General features: G+C 40.1%; 2 protein-coding genes across 8 annotated transcripts in view; one reads left to right on the top strand and one right to left on the bottom strand.

The window, feature by feature from the left end:
* The window catches only part of SUSD5 (sushi domain containing 5), a 42,532-nt gene extending 26,847 nt beyond the window's left edge, over positions 1–15,685 (bottom strand). For 2 of the 3 annotated variants that reach the window (XM_048510278.1, XM_048510279.1), the window contains exon 1: positions 1,069–1,378. In XM_048510278.1, the coding sequence (XP_048366235.1) occupies positions 1,069–1,162 (94 nt within the window). In that variant the 5' untranslated portion in view covers positions 1,163–1,378. Of the gene's footprint in view, positions 1–1,068; positions 1,379–15,625 lie in introns of those variants that run through there. The other variant, XM_048510280.1, reaches the window with a different exon arrangement.
* A 108-nt stretch (positions 15,686–15,793) lies between these two features.
* Positions 15,794–22,084, top strand: part of FBXL2 (F-box and leucine rich repeat protein 2) — a 31,608-nt gene continuing 25,317 nt past the window's right edge. For 4 of the 5 annotated variants that reach the window (XR_007245829.1, XM_048511881.1, XM_048511882.1 and 1 more), the window contains exons 1-4: positions 15,794–15,878; positions 17,428–17,489; positions 18,651–18,705; positions 19,908–19,982. Coding sequence is in view for 4 of the 5 variants with exons in the window: in XM_048511881.1 (XP_048367838.1) it covers positions 15,876–15,878; positions 17,428–17,489; positions 18,651–18,705; positions 19,908–19,982 (195 nt within the window). In the remaining variant the exon portion in view is untranslated. Of the gene's footprint in view, positions 15,879–16,126; positions 16,289–17,427; positions 17,490–18,650; positions 18,706–19,907; positions 19,983–22,084 lie in introns of those variants that run through there. The other variant, XM_048511880.1, reaches the window with a different exon arrangement.

Genomic DNA, 22,084 nt, shown 5'->3' with positions numbered 1-22,084 from the left:
CAGACATTTTGATGTTTAAAAGTCCAGTCCCGGCAGGAAATTTTTATGTAGAGAATGTACTTAACAAGTTTAGTACGACCTTATACATTTATTCTGAATTACACTATGAAGTAGAACACAAGTAAAATCTAGAATAAATGAATATCTATTTGCATTGGAGGGCAACAGCAGATGCAAACGTGGAATTGAATATGTTTCAAAGTCAAGGTAAATGAAATATATTCCCAGTCTAATTATACTCTGTCCCTATGAACCCCCCCCCCCCCCCGCTCATCCCCAATATTAGTCAGCAGGAACAAAATCAAGTTGTTGAGCAGCTTGCATACAAAAGTAATCAGACAGTTATAAAGGGTTTGAATGAGTGATATTCTAAAGGGAAAATGCCTAAATCAATGTCAGTGTTTTGTCTCTTCCATCCAGAGATGCATTCCAATCAGCGACAGCAGATACAGGAGACAGACTTCTGCTTCAGCAACATAAAGAAAAGGAGGCTATTGATTCCTGTTTTGGAAGAGACCTCTCTCTAACTGGGAAAAATCCAGCATGGAGTCGCCAGCTTTACTGAGGTTTTGAGAGGTGTTACCAAAGAACACGCAGCTCATGAAAGGGTTTACACAATTGCATGCAAGTATTCTTTGAATGATAGGTGAACTGTTCTGTAGCTCCAAGAAACAGTGCAACAGAACAGATTTATTTTTTCTTTGCGAAAATACCCCACTGCTTTCAAATCAATGCCTGTAGAAATCTAGGTTGCTGAACTGTACTTTGGGAAATATTTCAGAATAGGAGAAACTGTACTCATTGTATTGTGGTTTTCTGCTGTAACATTGTGGATTTTGGACTTCCTCACATAGCATCGAGAAAGTCTACCCCCTTCCACTAACATAATTTTAGACTCCCCTCTTTCAGCTAAGCTGCTCAGCCTGCATGAAACTCTGACTCCAACATTTCTGAACCTAAAGTAACCAGACATACACATTTCTTTAAACTTCTTTTATACTACATGAAATATATAGTTCTGGGGATTCCACTAGCAGCAGCAGCAACTAAAGATCAAGCAGGACTCACCATCAGCTTCGACAGAGACGATATGGAGGAAGAAAAAAGTAAATCCCATGCACTGAATCCAGGTGACAGGGGACCTCTTGCAGGATGGATCCATGGATATGAGATTAAGGTTGTCTAGAAAGAGCTTGCTTTGAGCTTGAAGAAGGGGAGGAGAGAGGGGAATGTTCAAGACTTTGAACAGCCAGATCCTGCGTCTTGGACATTCACTGAGGGGGTTGGAGGATCAAGGAAGAGACGGGAGTGATGGAAAGAGAGATGGAGGGGGAGGCAGTCTTCCCAGGGTTACCCTAGGGAAGAAAGGGAGGGGAAGGAAAACTACCCAGCCTGCTGGGTTTGGAGAAAGCTTTTATCCTGCCCAGTTCTGCATGTGGAGAACCAGTGTGAAAAGTTACATTGCTCTGTCAGTAAATGCTTAATAGACAGTGGAAGAAATTCAAAAAAAGCATATAAGGGAAAAGGGAGGGGAAAGAAGCAGACACGAAACCAGTTTACTTGGAAGCAAATCACAATGATTTCAATAGGACGTTTCAGGTACAGTCCAAAAAGCACTGTTAAGCAGAATTCACATGTATGAATAGTGGGAAATGCGGTGCTTGGTATGTGAGTGCACAGAGGAACATTGGTATTAAGGGGGGAGGCCCTGCTGTGTCCATTATTACAGCAGCTAGAAACGGCACAGCTATGGCTGTTGCAATTGCTTGCTCTTCATTAAACATGTACACACAGAGTTCATTTTAACATTCTTCCACCTTTTATACCTGCCTACATTATTGCTGCTGGTATTACACTGGCCCTCTCTGCTGTTTATTTGCATCACAAGGAGGCAAGAATAGAACGTGTATAAAGCCTGTGTGAACAGTAGCTACGTACTCCCGAATAACCATGTACAAGCACAGAACTTGAGCTCCGTTTACACAATCACAACCTGTGCTATCATGGGAAACAATTTTGGTGAAGTCGTAGGGCAAATAAAGCAAAAATTCAAACTGTGTGTGTGTGTGGGGGGGGGGGGGGCGCTAGACTGTTAGCATCTTTCCTCAGTCTTTGACCTCTCTTATTTTACTCTCTTTTCCTATCTCTTCCATTTCACCTAACAGAAAAAGAAGGGAAACCCCGTGATGAGAAATTGACCTGTTCCACTGCCAGAATCCTTTTTGGTTAGAACACATACATGAAATAGTTTGCTATTTCTGTTGGAACTGAACTGAGCTCAGAAGTTATATTTTTAAATTCTTCTCCTTTCTTGCTATTTCCCCTTTACTTCTGATGTTTTCCCCTCCAAGAAATGTAAGGTGGCAAGAGGGCTTGAGCCGCCGAGAAAATCTGAAACACCTGGCGGAGGAATAACAACCAAAAGCAGTAGCTGATTTCATATCCTTTGATCTTTCCCTTCCACACTGAGATGATGGCTATTGCCATAAAAAGTGATGATCTTGAATGGGCAGGAGATTGAACAAGTTTGGATTTTAGCAATAATGTGGGGGTACATGGATGGTGAGTGAAAGATATGGGGCTAAAGCTGATGGAAGATGTCCTAGAAAAATGGTAACGTACTATAAGGATAATGTTAGAGGTGTTAGGTGTTTTGAAAATATTATTGTGTACTCACACCCTGCTTTAAATTTAGCCAGTTCAGAATCATTCTTCCCATCTCTGGCCATGTTCTTTTAATTTTTTTTAACAACTAATAAGGTAGTGCTCAAAGTTTGCCATTTAGAATTGAGAGGAATAATCCCAGCTTTACTGCTCAATCACTTTCCCTTCTATCAGAGGCGTAGCTGAGCAAAACTGCGCCTGGGGCACACTCTGTGTTTTCTGCCTCCCCCCATGGGCTCCCCCGTCCCCCCACTTACCTTTTTCTGCCGGCTGAAAACAGCTTTTTCAGCTGGCAAAGCAGCTGGCTGAAAAAAACAGCCTGGCTGCTCAGGGCCAGGCTGGTGGGGTGAAAGGGGGGAAGGGGGAGATTTTCCGCGCCCCCCTTGTATTAATGACAAATTGTTAGAGATAAAAACATATATTGAACCTGGTTTGCATTTTTGAAATAATATAAAACAATACAAAACAAATCTGGACCAGATAGCTTTTGATCTAGTAATGCTTTTATGTTAAGTGAGAGTGTTTTTAACACCGATCAACTGTGCCTTGACTGTTAAGGGATTTGGAGTAGGCAGTCTTACATTTCACATTTAAAACATACTAGTGGACACAAAGATGCTAGTTAAGAGAAAATAAACAGATCACATAAATATGAAATCACCCCATCCCAGTTCTAAGGAATATGGAGGCTGGTTGAGATGGCCCAATCCTATTGGGGGGCGGGGGGGGGGGCGGTTGCGAATAGAGGCTATGTGGGGCAACATCAGCACATTTGCCCCCTCTGCCAGCACAAGGGATACCCCTGCTGGTAGAGAGGCAGAAGTGTCAGCACCTGGGTGCCCCTCAGCTCCATGGTGGCTATGCCTGGAAATGATTGCAGTTGCACAGGAACCCTGGCATCCAATTGGATGCTGGGCAGGGAAGGTATCCTGGGGATGGAGCTGATGTTATCGGCTTCCACCTGGACTTTAAGGCCAGGAATACAGCAACTGGGATCCTGGACTTATGCCACCCAAAAGGGTGGCATAACTCCATTTAGCCCCATGGAGAGCTTTCAGGTGGCTTGGCTTTTCATTTGTTTGTTTTTGTTTAAGCTGTTTTCCCACGCTGCCTGAAAGCCCTCTGCAGGTAGCACAGTGGTGCGGCGGCAGCACCGCCTCCAGCCGCCTTGGTCTTTGGATTGAACTGTACGCCCTTAGAAAACTGTCCTAACACTGTGTATTTATTATACATTTATTATACACCTACTATGTGCTATGAAATTATCTGCAGCTCTACAACAGCTTCTAATGTTCCCCTTCATTTTCCTTTTTCCTGCCCCCAAAATTGGGGAATGAGAGAAATAAAAGGTGCCTTTGTTTATAGAATCTGAATTATGAACCTATGGCAAGGAGATGCGAGAAAACCTTTTTAAATGCCTGGCAGTCAGCAAAGTCTGGTAGCTGCAGGGAGCTTTTTTATTTTATTTATACAAAGTGTTTTCACCCAATTAAATGAAAAGTCATAGCATGCAGAGCTACCTGAAAGAAGTTTAGGGAGAATTTGGCTAGAAAACTGTAATAAAAAAGCATACGCACCAGTTTGCGGGTGGTACAGGAAACACTGGCTGCTGTGTTGTGGTTCTATCAATGGAGAGGCAAGGTGGTGTTCTGATAAGTGCCTCATGTGAGGTCAATTGCACCATCTGACAGACCACGACTCCACATAAATCAAAGCAATGTCATGTCAACCATAAAAAGTCACACTTCAATCATGGAAGACTGGATATCCCCAAGAAAACAAAGCTAAGACTGTCTGGAAGGCCTCCCAAAAATCTAGACATATTTGAAATGAAAGTTTGAAATGTAAAACATTTATAAGCTCTGGGAGGGGGGAAACCTTTTTTCACTACTGCTAAGCCAGATATTCTTCAATTACTGGTAAAGTCAACAATTTGACATTCGTTTCCTTCAGCATGCAAAAAGTCATTCTTTGTGCCTTAATAAAAGATTACTGCAACAGTTGGAAAACATTGCTCCATAATTTGCAAGATTCAGGGATGTTCTAAAAATTAATGTTCCTATTTCAAAAGCGGATTATAAAAGCTCTAATCTAATCTTTACAGCCTTCTTCATCTCCTTTCTCTTTTGCGGTGTACCACAGAATGTTAAATGTCCTTGGAAACATCATTCTCTTTTTATTTTTTTTTATGAAAGTATACTTTTTTCTTTAGTAAGAGTCAGTCCTTAATTATGTTTTTAACTATATCCTTTGCCATGTCTTTCTAGTTTCTCAAAAAGCAAACACAAATCCTTTCAGGACTTGCAAAAGCCACATGAAATAGACAGAAGATGCTGATGTAAGCAAACAGCTATTTACAGAGTAGTTCTAAGCAGAGTTACACTTTTCTAATTCTATTGAAGTCAGTGGCCTCAGAATGGTAGAACTTTGTTTAGGATTGCCCGGATAGCCACTAAATAGCTGAGTTATTCGCACCATTAGGCTGTCATTGACTCTCACTTAATGATGCAAAATGTGTTCATATGTTTTGTTCAGAGTACTCAAGCACTATTTCCTGAGGATCTCTCAATTAGACTATAAATTAGCAGAGTGAGCAAGGTTACTGTGTGCAGCAAAACTAATCCAATCTCTGTGTGGGCCAGGAACAAAATTACTCAGAGTCTTTTATCTATTCAAACTAATATACTTCATTTATTGTAGGGACTCCATTTCTGGATAGGATAGAGAAAATATACCTTCCTAATCTAGTCTAACTAAAATGGAGGGAGATACCTGCGTCCTGTTCTCAGGGTTGCAAAATGGAGAAGTGGCATGTGTGCGAATGAAAGTATGAGAAGCAGGAAAGGAGAAAGTTTCCTGAGAACAGCAATCTACACATTAAATGGATAGTGCCAAGAGCAGTAGGGAAAAGATGTCCAGTGCCCTGACCCCTCTCTCTCTCTCTGACTCTCAAGTTAAGTTTCCCTGAAGTGTGAGGTTAAAAGACAGTGCAAAGTCCTTCGTTTCCAACGAACACAACTTCCAGCAGCAATGACAGTCATGCCAATCACAGGGCTTTGTACAGGAAAGGAAACTGATGGGTGAAGTTCCCACAAATGCCAGCTTTATTGAAAAGGAGAGAAGTGGGTGATGGTGTTTCCCCAGCAGTCATCATGGCTGGCACTTCATTTAAGAGGGTGGTTTCCCTAGTACAGTTATATCTCTTGAGGGGGAAGTCCACCACTGGAAATGGCGCAGAGCTGTGCTGGCGGAGGGGCGAATCCATGTGGGCACAGATGCCACAGCCATTCCTGACAGTGAGACATGGTGTTGAACGCTATGCCAACATCCCTGCAACCCACCCACTGGAGTGGTGGAGTGGTCTGGGGCAGGAGCTGACCGTTTTCTTTGGCATAAGTCCACTAAACCCAACAGGGGTTTACCAGCAGCAGAGAGGTTTGTTTGTGTTTTCTTGCAAGCAGCAGGCCAGTGTGGCAGCGGCACTGCCCTGCCATTTGGATGGGGCTGCTATTCTTTATGGAGACACTAGATATTGCTGCTGCTGCTGCTTCTCCTCCTCCTCCTTATTCTTCTTTGGTACTGTCAAGTCACCATCTGATTTACTGCAACCCAGAAGGGTTTCCAAGGCAAGAGAGGTTTGGAGGTGGTTTGCCATTGCCTACCTCCACATTATTACTCCGTTTTTGAGGTTGTCCATCCAAATAATAACTATGGCTGACCTTGCTTAGTCTCTGAGATCTGGAGAGATCTGACTAGCCTGGGATTATGCGGCTCTACTGCACCATTAACAAAACAGTCATCTTTCTGGTTATTTGAAACCGCTGGGTGGACTGTACTGCAGAATGTGATGGCCTTCATACGCCCGAAGGACACAAATAAGAGATTGTGGTAGAGAATGGTATAATGCAGTGTGGTTTGAAAGTTTGTTTTTATATAAGTTCTTTAGAAGAACTGTAAGGAAGGTTTAAAAGAGAAAGAAACACAAACAAGATCAAGGACTTGAGTACTAGAAAGGATTGAGAAGGCTAGTGTTCTATTGAAGAAAATATACCAAATCCAAAGGCATTTTATGTTTTTTGGATGAAAATAAGCTTTTAGCAAAAACTAAAGCCCATTCTGCACATGCAGAATAATGCACTTCCAGTCCACTTTCACAATTGTTTGCAAGTGGATTTTGCTATTCCGCACAGTAAAATCCAGCTACAAAGTGCATTGAAAGTGGACTGAATATGCATTATTCTGCATGTGAGGAAGAGGCCTAGGTGTGAAAGAGAAATTATTATTTCCTGTTGGAAGAAAGGCCTTCCATCATATGTTAGCTAAAAGTTCAGAACTAGGAACTTTTACTAATGTTTCAAACTTTGCTTTCAGGCACAAGATACTCCCAATACTGAGTATTGGGACCATAGTACATGAAGAGAGGGGTTGTTAAGCCATCCTCTTGCAGATTTTCCTGACAAGAAATGGCCTTGGCAAATGGCTATTGGTCTGAGATAAAACCTACCTTTAAATCTAAAGCAGTAACTCTCAATGGGCCATTTCAGCTCAAGAAAATTGTATGGGCAATGATTAAAATTGCCATCTCTTCCCCAAAATTAAAGTTTAGATAAGATATGCTGATAGTGTTACCTGCTGCCCAAAGGTAACTCAAATAGTGATTTCACCGATTTCAGCTCAAAGAAGGGCTTGGAAGCGGGATTCTTTCCAAAATGGATTGTTACTGCAACACCAAAGAATCCCTAATACAAAACTCTCTAGGCAAAACGGCGCTGGGTAGGGGAACATGCAGGGTTCTTATAGGCATGTGGGAGATGGGATCAAAAGGGGAACATCAAGAAACATAATTCCGAACACTTAAGGACAAAGCCGGAGTTATTGGAAGTACAATGGAAGAAATTCATGAATGGGTGTGGGAAATCACCCATTGAATGAAAGTCAATGAACTCTTGCGTAACTTTGGCAATAGCGGCAGATTTGAAGCGGGAGAATATCCTTATCTGAAGGGCTGATGTAATCCAGAAAAACGTCCTGACTGGGTGACTGCACCCAGTGCCTGGGGGTCCTTGGCTTCAGCCGTTGGTAGAGGTGGGGTTGCAAAACACAAAGACAGTGGTAGCGCCGATTACTCAATCTTCCAGGGTGTGGGTGTCATAACAATAGAGAATCCTGCATTCTCTTTCCTGAGTTCATCAAGTTTTTGTGTTTGCAGGTTCAGAGTCATTATGGCCATGATAGGATCATTGTCCGGGGATCTTGGAAGAGGGAGGCATCCCATTTGCAAGTTCTTGAGTGCTTCCAGGAAGGTGCTTACAACCTGCAACCTGCCAAGAAGAAAATCTATCTAACAACAAAAAAGTATAGATCTAAATATAAAATAAACTTTAAAAACAAAAGGAAATAAGAATTGTTTTTCATTTTATTTCACTGCTCACAATAAGAGCTCTCAGCACATAAATCCCAGTATATGTCTAGTAAGGTTCTAAGTCACTGTTAGAACAGAGACATGGAGAATACAGTACCAGAATATTGGCAGTGAAGGACAGGGGGGAGTTAAGAGTAGCTATGGGTAATAAACCAATTCAATGCCACCAATTTCAAATCCTGCTTTGACATAACCTAAATAACCACACTTAAACAGCCGTGATAATGAGCCGTGGTGTCAGCGGTGCACAGAGTGTGTTTGAGGAGAAGCTAGTAGCCCTGCAAATCAGGCAATTATAAGGTTCCAGTGAATTGATGTGTGGGACCAGCTGCATGATACAGGAGTTCAAGCAAAAGTTGCTGAGAAATGCTCTCTGTTTTACCTCTCATCTGCACAGTTAATCCTGCCCTCTAGTGCTGTGTACAGCATAAACAGACAGGGCTGGGATAACACAAAGCTTATAGCACTGAGAGTTTTTGACATAAAACCTGGCAACGCATCAGTTCAACTGAGCAGGCTTTTCTTAAATCCTTCTTGGCAAAACACCTAGCTACAAAGTTTTAGCTGTTGTGTTTAGGATTCCAGGATAATACATGAATTTGAAGTCTGCATTAAACAGCCTTTCCTAGTTATTAAAATCACTATTCAAAAAAAGTTATTGAAAAATGTACTTTAGGGAATCCTGAACATTGGGTCGAAAGTACATGAATAATTTCCTTTTGTCATTGTTTTCGTAAATATCAGACATCCTTGTAAATATTGTAAACAGAAGAACCATTCAATTGAGGTATGTTACAAGTTTAGATTCTGACATGATAAAAATAATAGTGATGTATCATAAAGATTGTAACTATTTCCTCAGTGAGTCTTAAGTTTCAGGAATTGTGCAAGTGCCATCAAGAAGAAGACAGGCAACATGTTAAAAGAATGGACAGTTTACCATGTGGAAGAGATGCAGAGAGAAACAGAATATGATTAGCAGAAGGACCTTGGGAGTGCAGGATCTTTTTCTATGAAGATCTGATGTGGGGTAGCATCTGTGTATCCACTGATACTCTATTTGTACATTCATAAATAAGACAAATACTATAAAAACATCTCCAGGGCACTCTCTTCCCATGGAAACCTATCCATGAAAGCATTGCCCCTGGAACTTCTTACTGTTTGAGGAAGTGGGAGATACCACAATATTCTCAACTATTCGTTTGGATATCACATCATTGTTATATGGTCACTGGTAAAGTTTGATGTGTAAGGGAGGCAACCTTATTTTCACCTCTTTGTTTGATTTTTTAATAATAATAATAATAAGCCTTTATTTGGCATAACAATAATCATAACAATAAAAAACCTGAGATAAAAGGTATACAAATACAAAGGTTTAAGATAAAAGGTATACAAATACAAAGGTTTAAGATAAAATATAAATTATTGATTGTGCATCACCTCCAGTAAAAATTGTGCAACCAATTCACAAGTTTCATTGTCAGAATTGTCCAGAAGAAAAGGAAGTCTACTTGATTCTTCCATTTCACTAGGTATCCTAGAAAGAATGTTGGAATATTTTGATCTGATATTAGCAGATTTAGGGCAGCAAAGCAGTTGATGTGCCAATGTTTCAATTTGTTGTTCACCACAAGAGCATACCCTTTCGCTCATTTCCAAGTTGTTAAATCTACCACGCAATAAAGCGGAGGGGAAAACATTGAAGCGAGCAAGTGTGAGGGCTCTTCTCTGCATTGGATTAGTCAAAAAATACAAATAGGGAGCCATCCTGTTTTGATATAGGGGTATTGAAAGATGTAAGGGTGAACAAGTTTTCATAGCAGCCCTAAATAAATTAATCCATTAAGCTTTCCAACAATTTTTGTTTTAACAAGTTGTAGGATTCTGAACTAGATAGCGGGAAAAGCGAGTCGAGAGATATACCAAGTGATTCAATCTTTCTTTCGATCAGAGAGAACCATGGATTAGCCTGAGTATCAGACAAAAGTAGGTGAATCAGCAAGTGCTCATCATGCGAGAAATGCAGAAGTGAGAAACCAAAATTTAAAAGCTCTCAACCAAGCCCTATAAACTAATGAATTTTGGCCCAGTTCTAAACAGAAGGGGCATACAGGTACACAATTTGGCAGGCCCATAATTTTACGGAAAAATTTGGATTGGACAGTATTCAAGGAGTCGTCAACTGCTTGGAGCCAGATAGGTACTCCATAAAGTAACTGCGCTTCTATCTTAGAGTTAAAGATTTTTAGTGCTGCTGGGACAAGGGAGTGGCCCTTTCCATAAAAGAAGCGTGCAATGGCAGAATAACTGATGGTAGCACCTGCAATAGCAGCTTTTTTGTGGGGTAACCAGGAGAGGTTATAAGAAAATGTAATTCCAAGATATTTGTATTGGTTAACCTGCTCCACTGGCACTTTATTAATCGCCCAGTTATGTTTTTTGTATTGTTTGGCAAAGATCAAAATCTTGGTCTTTTGATAATTGATGACTAGTCCGTTATCTGTACAGATTTTTTAATAATTTAAAATCTTGATCTGAATTACTTGATCAAGATGCTTTTGCACAGTATTTTACCAACATGCACATGTGTTCCAAAATTGCTTTTTCCCCAGTGTCACTGCATGTGTGGAGAAATGCCCTCCCTGGAATATGTCACAGCAATTCAACCCTTGAGTCTGCACTCTGTCTATGACCTGGCACCTGGCTGCAAGCTCATAGTGGACCAAGAAGAAAGTTGATGGAGATGAGTTATCAAACCCTCAAGCACAAAGCACAGCAGCGTTAAGTTATGCCAACCGCACTGGCTTGAACTAAGACCTTATTACATGGCAATGGAAAACGGCATCAGGTTGCAGCCAACTTATGGCAACCCTGAAGAATTTTCAAGACACACCTAAAGAAACATAGACTAGGACAGCCAAAAGGCTTAAATGGATTGTGAGGTATTATTATTATTATTGTAGATTTCACAGCTGCCAGATCTTTAGCTGGTTGTTGGCCTTCATTACAATTCGAGCCTCACCCAGAGGCCTAGGAAGTTGTAATGTATTGGCGTGTACAACAGAGCATAAAATACACAAATAAATAATAAATTAACTCATAACTTAAACTCTATAAAAACATAGCAGCATTCCATATCCAGTACAAAATGGCACAAAGTAGTACAAAATGGTGGTGCTTGGTCCCAAGGCCGGGAGGGGACAGGCAGTGCTGAGGAGATGCTATATCGAGTGCGCCAAGAACGTCATGGCCCAGTGGAACAGTACAGTTTTACAGGCCCAGTTTTACAGGCTGGGTCTTCCGCTGGGACTGGCTCCATTCCCTCCCCTCCCACTCCCCAGCTATCCTTCCAGCCTCACCGGCATGAAGGGCAGCCGTCACTCCTCTCCTGCTCCGCTGTTGTCAATGGAGAACGCGAGGGAGGGAGGCGCGCCGCTTTGTGGCTGCTGCTGGTGTTGCTGCTGTAGGAGTCAGTGCCGCCGCCGAGCGTATGCCGCGCCAATTGCGGGCAAGCCACACCCCTCCCCCGGCTCGGCGGCCCCTCATTGGTCCGCTGGGGGTTTGGGAAAATGTGTGTTTTACCGGGCGCTGGTGTGACTGATGAGCCCGGTGAAGGGCGCAAAACCTGCTTGCAATGGGAAGGAACACCATGTGAAAATTTGGGGGCGATCCGTGCAGCCGTTTCCATGTTAGGGCGTGAGGAACAAATGCACAGTTAGCTTTTTATATATTTAAATGATACACAAACAGAGCAAGTAAAAGACTAAATGGTAAAATGGATACAACATTTTGGAGAAAATATAAATACGAACCCATGAGAGACTAAAGAAATTAAATTCACAGAATGTCAAATGTTAAGACAAAATGAGTATAAATATTTTATTTGGTATGTTACATCTAAAGACAGAGCTAAAGTGAATAATGGTTATGAAGGAAAATATCGGAAACGTCAAAATACAGATGCTACTTTTTATCCTGTGTGAAGGACATGTCTGAAAGCAAGGAAATATTGGATTACAATTTATGATGAAATGCAAAAGATATTGAGAATTATATTTGTATTAGAATAAAAAAGGTGTTATAAAATATTTTGCCAAATAACATACCAAAAATGTATAACAAACTGTTTAACTGTATGGTAACAGTGGTTGGAATTGCATTTGCAGCAAGATGAAAACCAGATCACCACCTAGATCTTACAGAATAGGTGAATAAACCAATAGACTATTCAAAACTGACATCCTTGGTACATAACAGACTATCCACAGAGTATGGAAGAAGATGGAATGCTTTTTTGGACTATATATAAACCAAAGACTTGAATAATTAGAGACAATAAAGGCCAGATGTATGTATAAGAACAAAATGTTGAACTTTAAGAACAACCCAGATTTTCTTTGGGGGGGGAGGGGGATGATAACAGTTATAAGCAAGCTTCATATATTACAGAAACTGTAAAAATTAATTTTAATTTTATGAAAATAAAAAACTTTGAGTCTGGCAAACTTAGGTTAAATTATAAATATAAAATAACTATGGTAAGCAAATGCTTTTAAAGGATAAAGTTACTGTCAATTAAAATTAAGATGAGATTTTACAGACTTGGAAAAAATTAAATTTATATGAAAATTCCCAAACATCTGTGCGATTCATAAAAATTGAATGCTAACTTAATTGTAACTTTTGTGCCTAGAAATGAATTTGAAAGCTAGGAATAGGATGTCAGCAGAAAAGAATTCAGGACTAATTTTATCTGATTGGCAACAAAGTTACAAGGACTAAGATACTCAATAAATATTTGACAGCAACATTCTGTGGCGTAATTTATTTCACACATGCACTGTAGCAAAAATAACTATTTTATAAAACTGAACTATCTGCAGATAAAGCATTCACTAGAATGGAAAAAATAGTTATTGTATTATGCTAAGTAAATATCAGTTCAAAGGCTAGAGGATTACGAAAATAATAATCACAATCACAGAAAACAAAAAAGGTAACTTAATGTTTTGATACACTGGTTCTACTTATTATAAAATATACATGCTTAAGGATAAGTGACAATGATTTTGGCAAGAAATTGCTGTAGGCAACTAGCCTTAAACCCAGGTAAACTCCTACCATGCACAAGTGAAGGTGTTGGGAATATAGCCACATCTATAGGTGAACACTAGGCACTCTGATCTACATATTATCACATATTATCACCAAACAAGTAAGTTTTTGCTTGAAGAATCAGAACCAAGCCATATGGCACACAACCAGCATTAATTGCAGAGTTTCAAAGCAACGCCCTACAGTGAAATTTATGTAAATATTGTGTGAGTATTGTGGAGACAGGGCTGTTCAAACTGAATCACGCATATTTTTTTCCATAGTTGAGTATGGAGTGTGTGAGTAAGAAGATGTAATGTACTCTTCTAGCCACTGCTATATGTTTACCGGTGCCTTCAACATACATGTAATGTGAGGGTGTCAGTGCACAATGTCATGATTGGCAGTTGGTAATAGAGTTACTAGTGAAAATGTGGGATTGTTGTCGTTGCTATGTTAACTTTTGTTTGTGCTGCTGACTCTGCCCCTGGCTGAAAACAAAACTATGTTATATCTGTGTCAGCACTGTTGTCTGTGGCTGTCCAATGTACTGAGACCCCCAGGGAAAATAGTTTTTACATACCATACATACATACACTAGAAATATTTTCTACCCAGAAAAATACAGAGCGTAGACTTTTAAAAATACATAGTTTGGCTTTTATATCTTCTTTGATGTTGTAAGATTTTTTTGAACCCATTAAAATCTTTCCAGTCATCCCAGTAATCGGTGTTTCAGTCTACTTTCACTCCTCTGACACCACAGTTCTCCCTGTGTTATTGCAGCTGGCAGGAAGTCAAGAATAAAATATGAAAATCCACTTCTATTTTTTGAATGTTTCTCATATTTTTTCCTTATTGAATGTTTTTCATTTTTTCCAGCTGGCAAAAAAGCCATACTTCTATGAAATAACTCTGCGTAAATAAAAGGGAACCAATTTTTCATGCTACCAAAAGCAAAATGCTTTTGGGTAAAGTCTCTGAACTGGAAAATAAAAATATAAAATAATTACAGCACTTCTATTTGAAATTATCTTAAATTAAAAAGGTTCTGATCAGCAATCTGTCATTGGGAAAATTTATGAAAAAATATGTCATCAGATATTTGAAGGGAATATGTCAACCTGAGGCCATGAATGTCAGGAATCTCCCTGCCATGCCTATAGACCTTCCCATTTCCCTAAGTTATACTACAGCTGAAGATAAATTACATCTCAAGACACAACTGGCCAAGAATTTTTCATATTGTAATATTATTCTTATTTAGAAAATCCATCATTTATAATAAACTTTATGTTTATAGAAGTACGTACAGAGGTTTATAGCAGGATAGCAAAGGCAGTGCCACATTGCCTCCAAAGGGGATTTCTGGTGGTGCAGCAGGAAATCCCTCCCACCACCCAAATTACCCCATTGACTTGAATGGCTTATTTTTTACCTAAGTTAGAACACCAGGAGAAGCCAGCTATTATTGTTATCATTATTTATTGGATTTCACATCCTGTCCTCCCTGGCCAAAGAAGGACTAACATTGGCTCTACCTGGGAATGCCCCGGCATGCCCCTCCCATGTTAGTGTCGGCTCAGGACACCAGAGCCTGGATTGGGCTGTAAGAAAGAAAGCAGAAGTAGTTAAAGTAGGGAAATCGTGTCGACCTAGTGCATGTTACAGAAGGGAAATAGTGTCAACCTAGTGCATGTTACAGAAAATGTGTACTTTCCACTCCCTTTTCCTCCTCATAGTTATTTGTCCCCTTTCCCTGGTCTCTAAGTTAGAAAACAGAAAGCACTCCAGTACTGGGTGCTCTTACAGCTAATCTGCCTTGGTCTGAGAAATTTGTTTTCCTGAGATCCTGGAGCAAACCTGTTTGTGATCACATTGCCAAGTTTAACCTTGGTTTGGATGGTAAACTCATAGAAATATATGATAAAGCAAATAAAGCTTTACTGAAGAATTAAAGGAAAATATTTTACAAGTAATATAGTTCCAGGGGTAAGTTCACAGAAAATAATAATGCTAACTCTCTAGATACACTTAACTGGGCAAGTTCTTAGCATCGTAGATCTTAATTTTTCAGAATTCTAGCAAACCAAATCCAAATTCGATTGGTTCTTTGGTTTCATAAGAGTATGAAGCTGCTGGAACCATCTCTTAAGCCAGTGACAGAGACTGGCTGCAGAGTTGGGTGTCGTTGGTCATGTGGATGACACAAGAATATTTCATATACTGAGCAGCCAGCATCAGGTTCTGAGACAGTGTCAAGAACAGGGATCCCCAAGCTCATTGATCCTTACACTATTAACTTTTAGAGACAGGGTTAGTGCGCGCCACCACAAAATTACTTCCATCTCGGTGTTTGGTTCTCTGGGAGCAACGGGAATTCATTACTATTGTTATTGTTATTATTTCGATTTATAACAAGCCTACCCCTTCCTTTACCTCTAGCTCTGCTTTGGCTTCCGCTAGAGTCACGTGTGCGCCCTCAGGCCGCCGCCTTTCCAATCCGCAAAGCCCTCTCTCTAGTCACGTGTCCGGAATTCTTACCCTTTCTCCGCTAATCTGTGGGCGGCGCCAGAGCTTCTCTCGCACCTGGTTGGCTGGCCGGCCTGTCGGTCGATCGTCCTCTCGGGCGGCTCCTTCGTCACCGGGACAACGGGCGAGCTCGCGCTGCCGCGGTCGTCCCTTGACAATGGTGAGTCCTCCTCCCTCGCGCTCGGGCCGTTGAACCGTGTTCAGTTTCCCTCACGCCTAGGAGGGGGCGGGGCTTGTTCAGGGAGTCTCTGCGAGGGAGACGCCCTTCAAACGGGCTGGCTCGGCGGGTGCCAACAGGGCGGGGGGCATGCGCTCGGTGGCTTTCGTGGTGTGGGGATGGCTGGGAAGGCGTCAAGGCCGGTCGTTGGGAGGGGCAAGCCTGGGGAGGGCGAGACTGTGCATCTCTGCCGGAGTGTCCCCTAGAATAAGGAGGATGCTGAAAGCGAGTTTGGGCGCAGGGATGAAGAAATGGGGGGGGGGGGGGCGTTTCCTTTGATGGGGCTGCAAGAGCATGGGAGTGGGTGCAGTTGATGAGACTCCTATGAAGATGAAGGACCTGGTTACGAAATGGTGTGTGTTGAACTGACTGTACTCAGAAAAAAGTATATGATGTGCAAGGTGGGGGGAGGCGAGAAGGTGGTCTTCTTACCTGAGTGACATGCTGTGGAAGTGGCAGAATGGAAATGACAAGATCTTCTTCAATATACTTATTTATTTTTATATTTATACATCACCCTACCCTGAAAGGGCTCAGGGCGCCTTACAATGGCATAAAGCCTAAAATCATACATAAAATTCCTATAAATAACAATCAATTAAAAATATCTCTCATCAGCTCCCCCCCCCCCCTTGCTGTCAGGTCACAGCTGACTTATGGCTCGCAGCATCACCAATAGCTTGACTTTAAAAAATTCAGATTAATTGGATCTTGTAGAATTTTTCCACTGGTGCTGGTTACCCCTGACGCAGGGTTCCATGTGAGGAAAATGCTGCCAGCAGTGAAAAAAGTTCCATAGGATATAATCTAAACCTAATGCAGTAGCAGTGTTGTGATTATTGATCTCATTTAGTGACATGCTAAGGGCCAAACTTGATGCAAAGGAGGTGGCCATTCATGTCTGCTTTGCTCTCATCAAAATCATGCATGTTTTCTTTTTTCTCTCTCTTTTCTTCCAAAAGGAGTGTGATGTAAGAGCAGCCTTTCCTCTTCTTCCACCTTAACGTTCCCTTCTCTATTTTTGTCTCTATGTGTATGTGAAATGTTTATGGTGTGTGGCCAAAAACCATTTAAAAGTTGGTCTATGTAAAACACTGATAAAATAGGATTTTTTTTTAAAAAGCAACCATCTCAACAGACTACAAAACTAAAGATTTTAAATTTCCCATGCTCTACAAAGAACAAGAAACAGAAAACCATCCAGTCTATAAGTAGGTATAATTCTGTAGATATGTGGACTGTTTTTTCAGAGGTTTTGGATTGCTTTGAATAAAGACTGTTTGTAAATCTATATGTTTCGATTCTTATTACAAATACAAAGTATCTACGCTTGGTCAGGAAATAAATGAAGTTTTCAAAATGAGAAAGTTGATTTTGACATAAGATTCAAAACTCGCCCTCCTTGAAAATGTTTTTTTAGATTTCTTTGTAGACAAACCAATATGAAGTTTGTGTAAAGGAATTGTTTATCAAAATTGTGCTGTTTTTCTAGGCTGTATCAAATGATGATGAAGCACTTATTAACAAAAAACTACCGAAAGAACTACTTCTAAGGTAATTTTAGATGATACTTTATAGTTAGCCCTTTTTCGTGGAAAAATCAATTTCATCTTAACCACCTTGTTTAGAATAGTTAATATATGCTAACAGCTGATTTAATTTGGCACACAGTGCGTCAATATTTGCTTTGGAGATAATTTTTTAAGTTCACTATAAATGAAACTAAAAAACCCCCTCTGGATTCTATACTATTCTAATTTTCTAAACAATTCTTTGTAAAAACTAAACCCAGGTTTGGGTAGCAACTGAATATTCTTTCTATCTTGAGAAGTGAGAATGGGGGAGAATTCATGATCAGCAATATGAACTGTTAGTCCTTTTTACTCCATCCATAATTTGCTGATTTCAATTCATCATTCTGAATTGAGTGAGAGACAGTGCAGATCCAGGATGGGGCTGTCTTAACTGTAGGATCACATACTTCCTTTCCCTGATCCTCTCCAGAGCTAATTGTTATCCACGTACCATAAGATTATTGAAGTTTCCAGTGGCGGAACCCACCTACAGGGGGGTGAAAGGGGACACAGGATCCTCTTCCTCACTGTACAGAAAGAGAACACATACCAGGGAACTCTGAGGAAGAAGGTAAATTCCCTGGTAATTCACTGGGTAAAGTCACCCATGCGGCAAGTAGGTGTCATGGGTTTCAATCCAATCAAGCAGCATTCTAGAGAGAAGGTAATGCTTGCACTTAGGCCGGCAATGGTAATGGCAAAACAGAAGATTGCATGTCCAAATAGGCATACAGGAAAATGTAGAAGGCAAAATGGTCTTGTTTTAGCACAAAAATGTCCAGAAGACTCTTTCTCAAGTATGTTACTCTTAAATGTGAACAGAAGTCCCAAGCTGTGTCTTGTGGGAAAGGTAATGTTTGAAAGAGAATTTACTTTAGAAGCTTTGCTCATATACAGATTTTGTGGAATAAATCTAACTTATTTTATTTTCTGTAATATGTTCTGTTTTCATGCAGAATTATTGTTTGGAAACTAGAAAGAAGTAGAATAGTGTGTTTGAAAACATTTGTTGGCTTTTGTTAGTTTGCATTGAGACAGGATCTGACCCAACACAAGACAATCTTGAATTGCCATGTAGACAGGAGTATGTTAGGTCATATTGATGATAACATGGTTTAACCTTTTCCCTCTTTTCTCATAGAATATTTTCCTTCTTGGACATAATTACTTTGTGCCGATGTGCACAAGTTTCTAAGGTACAGTTAAGTGTTTGTTTCACAATATTTATTGTAGCCACTTTAAGTGCTTCACTTCCTATAATTTGTCTTTTAATTGGATTTCTCAGTCTCAAAATACTGCATAAAATACAGTGCACTTTTAGGCTTTTGGGGAGCCTAAGAAATAAGTCAGTGGCTCATAACTGTTAAAAGACTCAAAAATTATTTACAACCCAGTCTGGGGGGGAGGGGGGCGCTATGGTAAAGTCATGCCACCTCCTATGAAGTACTGGTGGCACAGCAAGCACTGGGAGAAAGGTAACCAGCCACTGCCTGGAAAACTCCATAGAAAACAATGATTTGCACCATGTATTTTCGTGACATAAATCAGAGGGCTGTGTTAAGGGCCTTCCTTGGCTGAAAGGCCTTTGGAAGTTGACTACAATTGGCTTCTCCCCTGGGAATGCCCCTAGCATGTCCCCAGCTGCACCTGCATCCCCTTTTACACCAGCATAGCTGTGGCATGGCAGACTCTTCCAGGTCAGGTGCTGTGCGGCACCCAGCCACCTGCATGTTCGCTGTCTCCACTGACATATTTGCCCCTTATACTATCGGGGTGGGCAAACATGAAGGCACTTGCATTGCTTCCACAACTCCTTTCGCACAACCCCTCCCCCTCCCCCGGACTGGACTGCCCCCCATACATTTTGTACCTAATTTTGCATGTATTTGCCTGTATTTGCATGTATTTAGAGCACTTTTCCATGTATTTAGTGATTAATTACTATGGTTGATATCATTTACTTTATTTTTCCTGTCGCTACCTTTATTTGAATAATAGATATGATGGAGTAATAATAAAATATTTGTAATATATGAAGTATTACATCAATGCTATCTCAGTTTCCCGTACAACTTACTGTTTTTCAAAGTTAGTTAGTTTTTGTTTGAACCAAAAAGAATAATAACATACCTATAGATGCCTGATGAGTTGATGATCAAAGTGAGTCTTGAATGAGGGACCTCTTGGCTCCTATAAAATATATCTGCTGAAAAATTTAGTCCTCAAAATATTAAAACATAGGCTCATGCAATGGAAGTATTAGTCAGCTACAAGTCTTTAATAATTTTCAGCATGAAAAAGGTTGGATTATGAATATTATGCTTTTTAATGAGATATCGAAATATGGTAATTATTTTACGTTTTATTAAATGTGTGTAATGTGTCTCATATATTTTAGTCCTGGAATATTCTGGCCTTGGATGGAAGTAACTGGCAGAGAATAGACCTTTTTAACTTTCAAACAGATGTAGAGGTTAGTAATGCTGTAGTTCTTCACTATTGTCAAAAATAATGTGCACATAATATGAAATACAGGCTTGGAAAGATGGATGTTCTGTACTTTTAATTTAATCTGGATCTGAAACTAGTTAATGTCTTTTAAGAATAGTGGATAATTATTTGAAACCTTATCTGACCTTCTGCCCAGTACATCATATTTGACTTGGTTACATTTGCTAAGTCTATGAGCTCGTGTCTAAGTCTTGGAACTGATATGAAGAATAATTTTTCTGTGCACAGAACACCCACGGTGCTTAGGCAGCTTACTCAAAAGTTTGACCATAGATAATTACATCTGAAGGTGAGATAATTGTATACCTAGACTTTGATATGTTTTAAAAATCCCTATATAAAAATCTGTTTCAATCATTGGCATCCACAGAACTGTCTATTGGTAGTTTCTACAATTGCCCACTGACATGCTTATGAAACACTGAACTGGCCCTTTTTACTCTCTAACCAAACTCAGCCTTAAATCATACAGAAGTCCTCATATAGCTTGAAATGAAACTTACTTCATAAACTTTTATAAAATCTAGGTTTTAAAATATGACACAGGTGCTTAACTCTGAGATTTTAATTTTCCTCCCCTTCATGATTCTTTTCATGTTATTTCATGTTATTTCATTTCATTTATTATTTGTTTGTAAAGCACATTTTAATTTGTATTTTCTGCACTACTTTCTTTTATAGTCTGTCTTTTTCATTTATAGTCTATCTTTCTCATTGGGATTCAAGGCAGATAAAAAGTGTTTTAGTCCATCAGTAGATTACAAGACATTTCATATAATCAACAATATCACAGTAATAAATAAGAGACCTTGTGTGGTGTAGTAGTTAGATTGGATTAGAACCTGGGAAACCAAGTGGTAGTTAGATTGGATTAGAACCTGGGAAACCAAGTTCGAATTCCCACTTGCGCCATGGAAGCTTGCTGGGTGACCTTTGGCCAGTCACATACTCTCAGCCCTGACCCTGGCTAGTATTTGGATGGGAGACCTCCAAGGAATCCCAGGGCTGTGTTGAGGAGACAAGTAATAGCAAACCACCTCCAAATGCTTTATCCCTTGACAGCTCTACAGGGTCACCATAAGTCAGCTATGACTTGATGGCAAAAAAGATTAATAAGAATAAATAAAGGTGAATATACATATATATTCATATTTTAGTGTGCCACCATTGCTGCTGTGCTTCTATCTCTTTTTGGAAGTCACAGGGAAAAGAGAAAAGACAGGAAACCTAACTTGAGCAGCCTGTGTACTACCTGAGCTACTTTCCCTCATAAGCAATTTCCTCCTCATTTTTATATATATTAACTTTTCAGGCCATTTAGGAAGAGCAATAACCATTACTTTTCAAGTTAACGGACATGCTTATGTAATTATTTGAGACATCCAAATGATTGTTATAAATATTCTTCATCATTGCTATAATTTCATTGTTTCTACCATACCGGAAGATTTATTAACACATGAGGTGTGGATCCTTCCCCATCACAGAACGATCCACGTAGGTCTCAAAAGATCACTGTTTCCTTTTCTATTCCATGGATTTGCATGGATACATGAGCAGGCAATTCATGAGGTTATTGTGGATTAAAGGAGAGTTGTGTGCATCCCCCCAAACCCCTGTACAATGCTTTGGTTCTGCTTGATCAAGGTACAGAGACTCTGGAGCTCACGCAGTTTGATTAAGCAGAGGGAAAAGGCTGGATGGGGTTAGGGAGCAAACATACCGATCTCTGATTCCATGGGATTCTCTAGTGTACAGCTTATGCACATATGTGAGAAGAAGAGAAACTGGGCTCAGAACCCCACATTCCTGTGTGTGGAAGGCAGTACACTAATTTAGTATGCCCTTGAACATCCACACCTCACCAATTTTGAGGGAAAAATCCACAGCACTTCTGCAATACCCAAAATCATCTGTCTGGATTATTTTTAAAGGTCCACAAAGTGCATATTCCCTGTATCCACTATCTTTTGCTCAATGTGACTTCCAAGCATGCCTTTTGGTGACATCTCAACTTGCTGGTAAGGGAAAGATTTCTCATTATGTGACATTTTAATGTTTAAC

The sequence above is a fragment of the Sphaerodactylus townsendi genome, linkage group LG11 (genome assembly GCF_021028975.2).
Source record: "Sphaerodactylus townsendi isolate TG3544 linkage group LG11, MPM_Stown_v2.3, whole genome shotgun sequence".
Lineage (NCBI taxonomy): Eukaryota > Metazoa > Chordata > Lepidosauria > Squamata > Sphaerodactylidae > Sphaerodactylus > Sphaerodactylus townsendi.
The sequence above is the reverse complement of the archived record's forward strand: the minus strand, read 5'-3'. Positions and strand labels throughout refer to the sequence as shown.